The sequence below is a fragment of the Psittacula echo genome (assembly GCF_963264785.1).
Source record: "Psittacula echo genome assembly, chromosome: Z".
Classification (NCBI taxonomy): Eukaryota; Metazoa; Chordata; class Aves; order Psittaciformes; family Psittacidae; genus Psittacula; species Psittacula echo.
In genome coordinates this window covers 10,764,530-10,777,269 of record NC_137742.1, presented here as the reverse complement: position 1 = coordinate 10,777,269, position 12,740 = coordinate 10,764,530, and the positions used below count along the sequence as shown (strand labels likewise).

Here is a 12,740-nt window from a genome sequence, read left to right as displayed (position 1 = left end):
TATAAACCCTCACCTTATCAAAGATTGCTCTGATACTCTAAAATGCAGTCCTCCTCTCCACTGATCCCTCCCAATCTGTACTAATAACTTTTCTGGCTTATTTGATCATTTCCTAAAGGCACTATAGCAATAGCCTTACAGAATTTCAGCCAGATTATTTTTACTATACTTCCCTTGTTAAAGGAAACCACAACTTCTTTTCTTATTAATAAGAAAGAGGCGAGTTTTTTGGACACAACCTACCTTTGGCAAACATGTGCTATTTTATTCCATTTCATATTTACTCCCAAGTCTCTATTCTTTCCGTTGCTATTAATTCTATTTCCTCATACACTGTTAAAGATCAGACTCATGGAACCATTTCTACCTCTCTGACATATAATATATCCTTGTTATACTCCCATTACACAGCTCCACCCCTCTTCAGACAGATTCATTAAAAATCCTTACTATCAGAGTCGTGATTTCATGCCTTGTCATCTCAGGGTGAGAGGAGCTAGCCTGCATCAGTTTAATTGCATTAAGCTCTTTGCATTTTGCTTCTACCTCAGATCCTGTTATTTCTACACTCATATAACAACATGAGGATGGTCAACCTGGATCAGACCAGGAGTACCCCAGGCCAAAATCCTCTCTGTAACCAGAATAAGCAGATGGCTCAGGAACAGTGAGAACAGGACAAGCAGATACAACGCTTCTGCCTAGCTCTCTCCACTTCCAATTATTTTCGGCTCAGAAAATCTTGTATCATTCCTCTTTGATATCCTGTGCTCTACATGTTCTGTTTGTTGCCTTTATTGAAAACTGAGGAAAAGTTTCAAATGTTGTATCACTGCTCCTGGATGTAGCACATCCTCTTTTCTCTAGATCCATTTAAGTGACCGTGATGGGTTGATTTTCGAGGGATACCAGGTGCCCACCAAAGCTGCTCAGTCACTCCCTATGTCAGCTGAACAAGGGAGATAAAACACAGTGAAAGCTTGTGGGTTGAGGTAAGGACAGGGAGAGATCACTCACCACTTACTGTCATGGGCAAAACAGACTTGACTTGGGGAAATTAATCTAATTTATTGCCAATCAAATCAGAGGAGGGTAGTGAGAAATAAAAACTGAATCTTAAAAACACCTCTCCCGACCCTCCCTTTCTTCTCAGGCTTAACTTGACTCCCAAATTCTCTACCTCTTCCTGCCGAGTGGTGCAGGGGGAGAGGAATAGGGACTGTGGTCAGTGCATCACAGATTGTCTCTGATGTTCCTTCCTCCTCACACTCTTCTCCTGCTCCAGCGTGTGATCCCTCCCATGGGAAACAGTCTTCCATGAACTTCTCCAATGTGGTCTCCTCCCACAGGCTGCAGTTCTTCACAAACTGCTTCAGTGTGGGTCCCTTCCTGGGATGCGGTCCTTCAGGAACAGACTACTCCAGTGTGGGTCCCCCTGCGGGGTCACAAGTTGTGCAGCAAACCTGCTCCAGGGCTCCTCTCTCCATGGGGCCACAGGTCCTGCCAGGAGCCTGCTCCAGAGTGGGCTTTCCAGAGGCTCACAACCTCCTTTGGGCATCACCCTGCTCCCGCATGGAGCACAAAGAAGGTTTTTTACTATATGGTTTCATAGGTAGAATTTTTGTTTCATTTTATTATCAGCTTTTAGCAGTACACCATGTAATCATACCACTGACTTCAGGTTTAATTCTTCGAAAGAGACTCTGGTGAAAGATCTATCAGTTTTTAAAATGACTGTGAATTCCAGTGGTACAATTCACAAGATGAAGCTTCTCAGAAGAATACATAGAACATGTTCCTGGTCTGTTTATACTAAGGCTTTTCTTGGCACACTGCTGCTGGGGTCGCTAAGCAATCCAAATCCTCTGCAGTTGAATCAGCCATATAGTATGAAAGTGCTAAAGCCAGTTTCAGAAGCCAGCTTCTATTACATAGATATATCTTAGTTATGCTGATATATTTACACCTATTCCAGGGGCAAACTAAGAATTTACTCTCCTGTTTCTGTATTACTGCTCTCAGTGCATTTTGCTCCAGTCATGATAGAAATTATTTCTTTTTGTCTTGGAATTGGTTTAACTTGGACTGGGGAGGAAAGAACAACCCACAATTCTGTATAGATCAAACTGTGTTAAAACTTAAAGAACACTTCCTGAAACCCTCTATCTCTCCAAACATTCTGGAACATAAAGAAAATCTTTCATAGAATCATAGAATCATAGAATAGTTAGGGTTGGAAAGGACCTTAAGATCATCCAGTTCCAACCCTCCTGCCATGGACAGGGACACCTCACACTAAGCCATGTCACCCAAGGCCTCATCCAACCTTGCCTTGAACACCGCCAAGGATGGAGCATTCACAACCTCCCTGGGCAACCCATTCCAGTGCCTCACCACCCTCTCAGTAAAGAATTTCTTCCTTAGATCCAATCTAAACTTCCGCTGTTGAAGTTTGAACCCGTTACCCCTTGTCCTGTCACTACAGTCCCTGATGAATAGCCCCTCCCCAGCATCCTTGTAGGCCCCCTTCAGATACTGGAAGGCTGCTCTGAGGTCTCCACGCAGCCTTCTCTTCTCCAGGCTGAACAGCCCCAACTTTCTCAGCCTGTCTTCATATGGGAGGTGCTCCAGTCCCCTGATCATCCTCGTGGCCCTCCTCTGGACTTGTTCCAACAGTTCCATGTCCTTTTTATGTTGAGGACACCAGAACTGCACACAGTGCTCCAAGTGAGGTCTCACGAGAGCGAGTAGAGGATCACCTCCTTCGACCTGCTGGTCATGCTCCTTCTGATGCAGCCCAGGATATGGTTGGCTTTCTGGGCTGCGAGCGCACACTGAAGCCGGCTCATGTTCATTTTGTCATCGACCAACACCCCCAAGTCCTTCTCCACAGGGCTGCTCTGAATCCCTTCTCTGCCCAACCTGTAGCCGTGCCTGGGATTGCTCAGACCCAGGTGTAGGACCTTGCACTTGGCATGGTTAAACTTCATAAGGTTGGCATCAGCCCACCTCACAAGTGTGTCGAGGTCCGTCTGGATGGCATCCGTTCCCTCTGGCGTATCAACCGAACCACACAGCTTGGTGTCATCGGCAAACTTGCTGAGAGCGCACTCAATCCCACTGTCCATGTCACCGACAAACATGTTGAACAAGACCGGTCCCAACACGATCCCTGAGGGACACCACTCATTACCGGTCTCCAGCTGGACATCGAGCCATTGACCACAACTCTTTGCGTGCGGCCATCCAGCCAGTTCTTCATCCACCGAGTGGTCCACCCATCAAATTGATGTCTCTCCAATTTAGAGACAAGGATGTCGTGTGGGACAGTGTCGAATGCTTTGCACAAGTCCAGGTAGATGACATCAACTGCTCTGCCCCTGTCCATTAGTTTTGTAGCTCCATCATAGAAGGCCACCAAATTGGTCAGGCAGGATTTCCCCTTAGTGAAGCCATGCTGGCTGTCACCAATCACCTCCTTGTTTTTCATGTGCCTTAGCATGCCTTCTGGGAGAATCTGCTCCAAGAGTTTGCCAGGCACAGAGGTGAGACTGACTGCTCTGTAATTCCCCAGGTCATCCATTTTCCCCTTCTTGAAAATGGGGGTTATATTTCCCTTTTTCCAGTCATCGGGAACTTCACCTCACTGCCATGATTTTTCAAATATGATGGCCAGTGGCTTAGCAACTTCATTCGCCAGCTCCTTCAGGACCCGTGGATAGATTCTGTCAGGTCCCATGGACTTGTGTACGTTTAGGTTTTTAAGATGGTTTCAAACCAGATCCTCTCCTACAGTGGGCCTAGGGTCTTCATTCTCACAGTCCCTGCGTTCGCCTTCCAAGACTTGGGTGGTGCGGTCAGAGACTTTGCCAGTGAAGACCGAGGCAAAGAAGTCATTAAGAACCTCAGCCTTCTCCAAATCCCGGGTAGCCAGTTCTCCTGATATCTTCCGAAGGGGGCCTATGTTGTCCCTAGTCTGTCTTTTACTCGTTACGTATCTATAGAATCCCTTCCTGTTATCCTTAACATCCCTAGCCAAGTTCAATTCTAACTGGACCTTAGCCTTCCTCACCTGGTCCCTAGCTTCCCAGGCCGCCTGTCCCTGCTTCCACCTTCTATAAGCCTCTTTTTTCCTTTGAATTTTCCTGAGCAGCTCCTTATCCATCCAAGGAGGTTCCTGGACCTTCCTTCTAGTTGGGATGCAACACTCCTGAACTTGGAGCAGGTGATCCTTGAATAACAACCAAGAGTCTTGGACCCCCCTGCCCTCTAGGGCTATATCCCATGGAACCTTACTAAGCAGGCTCCTGAAGAGCCCAAAGTCTGCTCTCTTGAAGTCCAGGGCAGTGAGCTTGCTGCACGCTCTTCTCACTGTCCCGAGGATCTCGAATTCGACCATCTCGTGGTCACTGCAACCAAGGCTGCCCTGGAGCATCACATTTCCAACCAGCCCTTCCCTGTTGGTGAGCACGAGGTCAAGCATGGCACCTTTCCTTGTTGGCTCCTCTATTACTTGCAGGAGGAAGTGTGGCCTGTAAAGAAAGAGGCTAAACACACACACACACACACACACTGCTTTCACAACTAGTTTCCCTTTATTCACTCAAGCATGGTAATATACAGCATACAGATACAGGTCTGAGCCATGAAGCCAAACTGCAACTACATCATTCCCAGTGACCGTTTTCAGTCACTATAAATTCCATTCTATAAACAATCACTCCCCAGACTTCTTCATCCCAGCCTTGCACCCAAACACTCGCTGGCTTGCTCAAGACCCAGGTGCACTACCAGCAATTCTTCTTCTTCTTTAATTATCCACATAGCGGGAACAGGATGGCTTGCGGTTCCCACATTTCAGCACTGCCATATTGTATTCTCAGTGCTTGGGATCACACTTTTAAGATGAGGACATTGTCACTTTAGCAGAAGGGACTGTGGCATCCCTGCAAGGCACTCCTGACAGAGTATGCTGGATTAGGAGTCAGTATCACCCTCACAGCAAGATCACAAAAACAGCATCTGGGAGCTTGGCAGGAGTTACGATACCTGCTAATCTGAGAAGCCAGTCTAATGGAGGCCACTCCAGATCAGCAGCCCTTGACATTCACTCTGCTGGTCCATAGGGATCAGAGTGGCTGACCCCCTCTTGGGATGATCACATCACTGTGACTGAGGTATCACCATACTGTGTAATTACTGACTGTGGCACAGCAGTTCAGACACTGGAGAGAGACATTTCTGTCACTTTCCAACTGAATGAATAAGCCATGCACGAAATCCCCCTTCAAATTAGGTCAAGCCTCCCAGAATTGTTATTTAAGTATGTAGGCTTTGATTTTAATTAACCATGATTAACTTTTATATAAAACATATATTATATACCCTTTCTATGCATATAACCATAAAATATATAAATTATAAATCTATAAAATTATCATTAAAATACCAGTGCTTTATTAACATTTTGAAAGAATCCTAAATTTCTTTGCCTTTCAGATTGGAAGATTGTTCCTAAAACTTCTGCATCACTTAGAATTCTTTGAAAAGTCACACATTGTTTCTACTTATTTCATTCTTTTATCTGTCACATGCAAATTAAAAATGAGATACCCACTATCAAAAACATGATAATGCACAAAAAAAGAGACCTATATGTCAACTGGAAATCAGGTTTTAAGACAAGATTATGGCTTAACCCTGTTTTGTATTCCCATACAAAGTACAGTAAAATGGAAATCCTGTTTTGGAAATACAGATTCTAATGAAAATATCTTTTTCATTTCTTAGGGTTGTTACTTGACAACTGAGACAACTAGCTACACAGCCAGCATGACTTGCTATTTTTCCCCAGACTTGCATTATGGATGCATCCACCATCACCCTGAGCAGCCTTCTTCCAGCATTATGAAATGTACCTGAAACTCCAGAGAAGTAAACTTTCTTTCCTTCTTCTTCACCTCTTCTTTCTTTATTGCCTGAGGTTTTGATTTCTCTTTCTCTTTTTCCTTTTCCATTTTCTGAATGTGCTCCACATAGGCATCATAGATCTCCCACTGAGAGACAGACAGAGGCAGGATTTATCAGGACCTGATTATATGCCAGAAAACAGCTATCTACACCATCACAAAAATACGTGTCCTCACAACAATAACACTCCCACTAGAATCAGCTGAAGACAGCTGGCTGGTTTCACAAACAGTAAAGGATTGAAGCCCAGGATTTTTAAAGCTTGATGGGGTATGTTTTACTTTTTAACAACACCCGATTGCATTCTTGATGATTTATTCCTTGAAACTCTTCTTGGTGCTTTGACCCTGTATCTTTTTTGTAGGACTTTGTGTTTGGTTAGTTTACCAGAGCTTAACAGGAAACATGCATTAAACATCGCTTTATAACATTTCTCATGTGGTGCTGGAAAACTAAATCGTATCTGCTTAACACAGTTGAAATCTTGGACTCCAACTCTGCAGCATATGATCAAATGGAAACTGAGAGCAGCTTTATATCTTCTGCTATGCCACATGACACAAATGCCTTACTTGAGTAGATCTGAAAGTAATTTTTCTATTTAAGAATTATTCATCAGTATTGGAGTGCTAGTACAGTATCTGAAACAGGTACATTACTTTCAGGGCGAAACAAAGGCAATCTAATTCTGACACATAAGTTTAGGAAAGCAGGTATGATTCAAACACAAAATACAGACTAGAGCACTGGAAAAAAAAAAAGGTAACAGAAATCTTTAGCAAAAAAACCCTGCATTGTGTTTTAAATTTGCAGGCAAAAATTACATTGAAAGATGTTCCAAACATCAGGAAAATGACAAAGAAGATGTGATAAGAAGAGTAGGAGGAGAACAGAAACCTTTGAAAAAGGAAATTGTGAGCATAAGGAAGAACAAAAGGAAAAACAGTTGAAGTAAAAAAAAGAGTTTGTGTTAAGATTTTATCTTTTATCTACTCAAAAATTCAACAGACTAAAAAGAAAACACAGGAAAACTTTTAATTTTCAGACATTTCATGCAGAACTTAGGTGAGGTCCAAGTTCATGAGTTTGTTTGCTTGAGTTTGGTACAGTAGGTTAACTTCAGCAACAGCCTAATTGTCTTAAATAGTTCTCCCTAATTCTCAGATCATCAAAAATGAAAGGAAACTAACTGAAGGGAAGTGAGATCTTAGGCCAGTTACTCTGTGATTTCAAGTTCAGGAATAGACTGGGTTACAAAGACACCTTCGCTCTGCTTCGTATCACTTTTCCATAACAGCATTTTTTAAGTTGCTTACTTTACCTTATACCTTCCCCTGTGGTATACTGGTAAAAAAACCAGTATTTCCAATACCAGTTTGGTACACTACTTGAAGCAGTATTTGCAACAGGGACAAACACAAATACGTTTTGAAAATATCTGTGAGAATTAATTAGCAGAATTGGCTGGATTCCCTTTCCAATGAAAGCTACAGCATATTTAATGTGTAAAATAGCATGCAATTTTTTTTTTTTACATTTTTAAGAGATGGAGAAAATATTATATAGTTCTTCACCATTAATAAATTGGCACATTCCCACTACACAAAACAGAGCTAAGTCTGTTGCAATAGGCTTAATGTGGCTCTTCCATGTTCCTTATGCAGTAGGAATCTCACTAGTTTCAGCTTCAGGCTTAGAAACCTGCTTTCACGTACAGCTGAACTTAGACAAAGTAAAAAACACAGTGTTGCACACATCAAATTCTTAGCAACATTCCTAAAACTTCAAAGAACCCCTGTAAAATCCCAGCTGTATGAAATCTTCAGAGTTCTCCAGTCTCTAAACACACCATTCAAAGTGGAGCTAGCATGCAGACATGTCCTAAGTGCTATTTCATTGGGGTTTTTTCGCATCTTTTTAGTCCCCGTTGATCCTGTCTGTGATGGGATCAGCTGATAGAGGTGTCCTGCAGCTGACCAGGTGTTAAATTCTGGATCACAGTTCCTCATAAATAACCAGCTCACTCACCACACAGTGATGGGAGATCTTCAGCAGCAAGACAGTCCCCACTCCAGAGACAGTCATGTCCCCAAGCGGAGGCAGTGCCTGCAAGCTGCAGCCCACCTCTCGCTGAGTCCAGAACCATGTTCTCACTGTGGTTTCCCCATTTTCACTCATTTAAGACTCCTAAAGCAGACTGGACAGGGTGGCTGGCAAGTGATAGATCAATTAAAAGCAATGAAACCGACACACTTCGCCTAAGAAATATAAACCATTAGCAAGTTCACCCATTAAGGCAGAAAAGAGAGCCACACTAGTTTGCTCTCAAATTTAAGCCAAAGAGCAAGGCCACAGTATGGGATTTCATTCCATTGCAAGGAATGTAAACATAGCAATTAGGTTTTTCCTTTCTCATATCTCAGTTTCATACATAAACTCTAAAAAACTTTAAAAGAATATACCTGGTTAGCAGTGGATGAGAAATCTTTACAAGGTGTAGGCTCTGACTGACATGCTTTTTCCTGAATAAAGAACAAGCATAAAGAAGTGTAATCTTTGCATTGAAACTCTTTTCAGTGACATCTGTCGAAACAGCCTTCTCATAGAGGGTAGTTAGAGTAATATTGATCTAAGATTAATTCACACACATCCAAATGACTCCTAAAGCACTGCACAAACATTATAAGTGATCATGCAATTACAAATAGATTTACTTGTGGACCAAAAGAAGGTTCTTATTTTTTTTCCAACATACTTAAAAAAACTAAATTCAGTATTTCATTCTGAAGGAGTTGAAATGGCTTCTTTCACTTTATCATTTGACCCAATCTGCTACTGATTATGGTATCAGCTATGATATCCTACCAAATTTGAAGAGTTTTGACCTACATGTTAAAACCCCACTTGGGTGTAGCAGTCAAAGCAAAAGAGTTGAACAGAATGATACCTATAACAATTAGTTTCATGTTACTTAAATCATATTTTTGTCACCCTTACATAAACATTCTGAAATAAATGAATATATTTCTGATACTTTCATTTCATTGAGCAGCATTTTCTTTCGAAAAACTGTTGTGTCAGGACATTTTTAAGAAGCTGCATGTAGTAGTTCACTGACCTCTGAAATCGAGCAGTCTCAGAGGTGGAAACTGCACACCCTTTACAGCACGCAGAGGTGCTTCACAGCTGTATGGTCTATATTCTGCTTTCAAAGGCAGAATCTCACAGTGGCACGCGAGCCTCTCCCAGTGAAATCAATAGGAAGAGAATATGCAGATCTGAGAACACGGAACTAACAAATTCAGTGGCCTCCACAGGGGATTTTGAGCTGCAGAATCTTAGCTCAGACTCTGCAGTAAGCACCCCACTGTTGGAAAAACTCTCCTGAGATTCTTCGTCGTTCCTAGTGGGCAAAGATGGTATGCCTTCAAGGAGACAGTAGCTCCAGCAATAAAGTAACTCTTAGATCTCTCCAAGCCCATCAGTTGTAAAGGCATCTCACTTGAGGTGTAATAGCTGCAAGAAGGCAGACAGGATCTCTGGGGAAGTTGTATATACTCTGATTCTAGGGCAGTAAGGAAAATAGGAGAACTTTCTCTCTGCAGGTTGTATCACCAATTCAGAAAGCTCCTTTTTGAGCACTGAACCACGGGCCAGCATCGCCACTATTGCTCAGTTAGAAGGCTTGGTGAAGACACACTCAATGGGAGTGGCTGCAGGCTCAGTAAAGATCTTAGGGAAAGTCTAGGATCTGTACTGATTGGAAAGTGCATGCATAGAGAGGGAGCGAAAAGTCTCATGTAGCAGCAGCAAAGATTTGTCATACTTACGTGGGTCTGTTACTGTAGTACCTGTGCTTAATACAAGCATAAATACCATTATCCTTTCTATTGTGTGCAGTTCTGGTGTCCTCAACATAAAAAGGACATGGAACTGTTGGAACAAGTCCAGAGGAGGGCCACAAGGATGATCAGAGGACTGAAGCATCTCCCATATGATGCCAGGCTGAGAAAGTTGGGGCTGTTCAGCCTGGACAAGAGAAGCTGCGTGGAGACCTCATAGCAGCCTTCCAGTATCTGAAGGGGGCCTACAAGGATGCTGGGGAGGGACTGTAGTGATAGGACAAGAGGTAATGGGTTAAAACTTAAACAGGAGAAGTTTAGGTTAGATATAAGGAAGAAATTCTTTACTGAGAGGGTGGTGAGGCACTGGAATGGGTTGCCCAGGGAAGTTGTGAATGCTCCATCCGTGGTGGTGTTCAAGGCCAGGTTGGATGGAGCCTTGGGTGGCATGGTTTAGTTTGAGGTGTCCCTGCCCATGGCAGGAGGGTTGGAACTGGATCATCTTAAGGTCCTTTCCAACTCTAACTGCTCTGTTATTCTGTAATATAGGAGCACTTATATCCCTGCTCCATGGGCAAGAACTGAAGCACAAGGCCATAAAAGGACTCTCTGCCAAAATGAAATCGAATTAATGGATTCCAAGCCCTCAGCTACTACCCTAACCACTGCTCTATACTTTTGCAGATGATAAAATAGACATAAAAAGTATTATATCCAAGTAGAAGTTTAGGGATTTACAGTAGCACCAAAACTTTTTTAAGCTGTACAAAAGGCAGGAATTTTTCTGTCACCATTTTCATCACCCAGAATGTTTTATCACAGTAAAACACTGTTTCTTCCTCCTAATAGTAGCTACAGAGATCACAGGATATGAAACACACACAGATGATCCCAAAGTAAAGATCACTCAAGTCACTCAAGGAAACAGCAGCATACCCTCAAAGGGTTGTTGAGTGTCCTTGAAGCTCTCTCAGTGAAGTTGAACTGGTTTGCAAGCTTCTTCTCTGGCTTTTTGGAGGGAGGAGCCTCTTCATTCTCCACTGCTTCAGCTGCTTCTGCTGTTCCTGATTCCTCTGCCGTTTCCTCTCCCGCAGCCTGCAACGAAATAGAGCAGTGACTCCACCCTGAAAGAACCTGACATCTCTTCCCTTCTTCAGAAGCACTTCTTCTCAGACTGCTCGAGTTCTTCTGCCCAGTGAGTCAGATTGTAACTGAAGATTCAATATGTAAGACGGAAATTAGGAGACTTCCAGCAATTACAGCAATAAGGTTTTGGAATGGTATCTAAACAGGAATATGGAAAACCAGGAACTGAAGTTACTTAAAACAAAGCCTGACATGAGTAAGATAATGCATCATGACTGCCTTTCCTAAAATGGACTTAGGGACCAGGAGACTCTGTTAAAATCCCACTACCCTGTGATTTCATTTCCTTGCTAGACAGTGAGCTTTATCTGAAATTAGTCTGAACTTGATTCAAAGGCCTGACACTGTGTGGATAAGAACAAACTTCTCACAGCATACTCCTTTCCTTATCAGCCAACTGCCTTTAAATCAAGACATTGCTTAACTCATGTTAACTCATGTTTTAAGTGTTCGACACTGTCCCACATGACATCCTTGTCTCTAAATTGGAGAGACATCAATTTGATGGGTGGACCACTCGGTGGATAAAGAACTGGCTGGATGGCCGCATGCAAAGAGTTGTGGTCAATGGCTCGATGTCCAGCTGGAGACCGGTAACGAGTGGTGTCCCTTCAGGGATCGGTGTTGGGACCGGTCTTGTTCAACATCTTTGTCGGTGACATGGACAGTGGGATTGAGTGCGCCCTCAGCAAGTTTGCCGATGACACCAAGCTGTGTGGTTCAGTTGATACGCCGGAGGGAAGGGATGCCATCCAGAGGGACCTTGACACGCTTGTGAGGTGGGCTGATGCCAACCTTATAAAGTTTAACCATGCCAAGTGCGAGGTCCTACACCTGGGTCTGAGCAATCCCAGGCACAGCTATAGGTTGGGCAGAGAAGGGATTCAGAGTAGCCCTGCAGAGAAGGACTTGGGGGTGTTGGTCGATGACAAAATGAACATGAGCCGGCTGCAGTGTGTGCTCGCAGCCCAGAAAGCCAACCGTATCCTGGGCTGCATCAAGAGGAGCGTGACCAGCAGGTCGAAGGAGGTGATCCTGCCCCTCTACTCTGCTCTCATGAGACCTCACTTGGAGCACTGTGTGCAGTTCTGGTGTCCTCAACATAAAAAGGACATGGAACTGTTGGAACAAGTCCAGAGGAGGGCCACGAGGATGATCAGGGGACTGGAGCACCTCCCGTATGGAGACAGGCTGAGAAAGTTGGGGCTGTTCAGCCTGGAGAAGAGAAGGCTGTGTGGAGACCTCATAGTATCTGAAGGGGGCCTATAGGGAAGCAGAGGAGAGACTCTTCATTAGGGACTGTAGTGATAGGACAAGGGGTAATAGGTTAAAACTTAAACAAGGGAAGTTTAGATTGGATATAAGGAGGAAGTTCTTTATGGTAAGGGTGGTGAGGCACTGGAATGGGTTGTCCAGGGAAGTTGTGAATGCTCCATCCCTGGTGGTGTTCAAGGCCAGGTTGGACAGAGCCTTAGGTGACATGGTTTAGTGTGGGGTGTCCCTGCCCATGGCAGTGGGGTTGGAACTGGATGATCTTAAGGTCTTTTTCAATCCTAACTATTCTATGATTCTATGTAGTTGTACTTGCTGCTTTCACCTCTCCACATTTTTTTTCACGAATTTCTCTTTCAGGAATGGACATCCTGTGCAGGAGGATTCCAGATCCCCTCAAATTACACTCTATTGTGATATAATATCTGCATAAAGATAGAGCTGGTGCGAGAGACTACCTACATAGCTTCTGCATACTCTAAAATGGCAGCAGGATCCTAGTTGTTCAGT

General features: G+C 43.6%; 1 protein-coding gene across 1 annotated transcript in view; it reads right to left on the bottom strand.

Moving 5' to 3' along the window:
• Positions 1–12,740, bottom strand: part of DNAI1 (dynein axonemal intermediate chain 1) — a gene marked incomplete at its 5' end in the record, with an annotated part of 158,188 nt that overhangs the window by 127,918 nt on the left and 17,530 nt on the right. Inside the window, 3 exons of the mRNA XM_080637471.1 lie at positions 5,919–6,056; positions 8,433–8,492; positions 10,749–10,907. Of these exons, the coding sequence (XP_080493597.1) occupies positions 5,919–6,056; positions 8,433–8,492; positions 10,749–10,907 (357 nt within the window). The remainder of the gene's footprint in view (positions 1–5,918; positions 6,057–8,432; positions 8,493–10,748; positions 10,908–12,740) is intronic.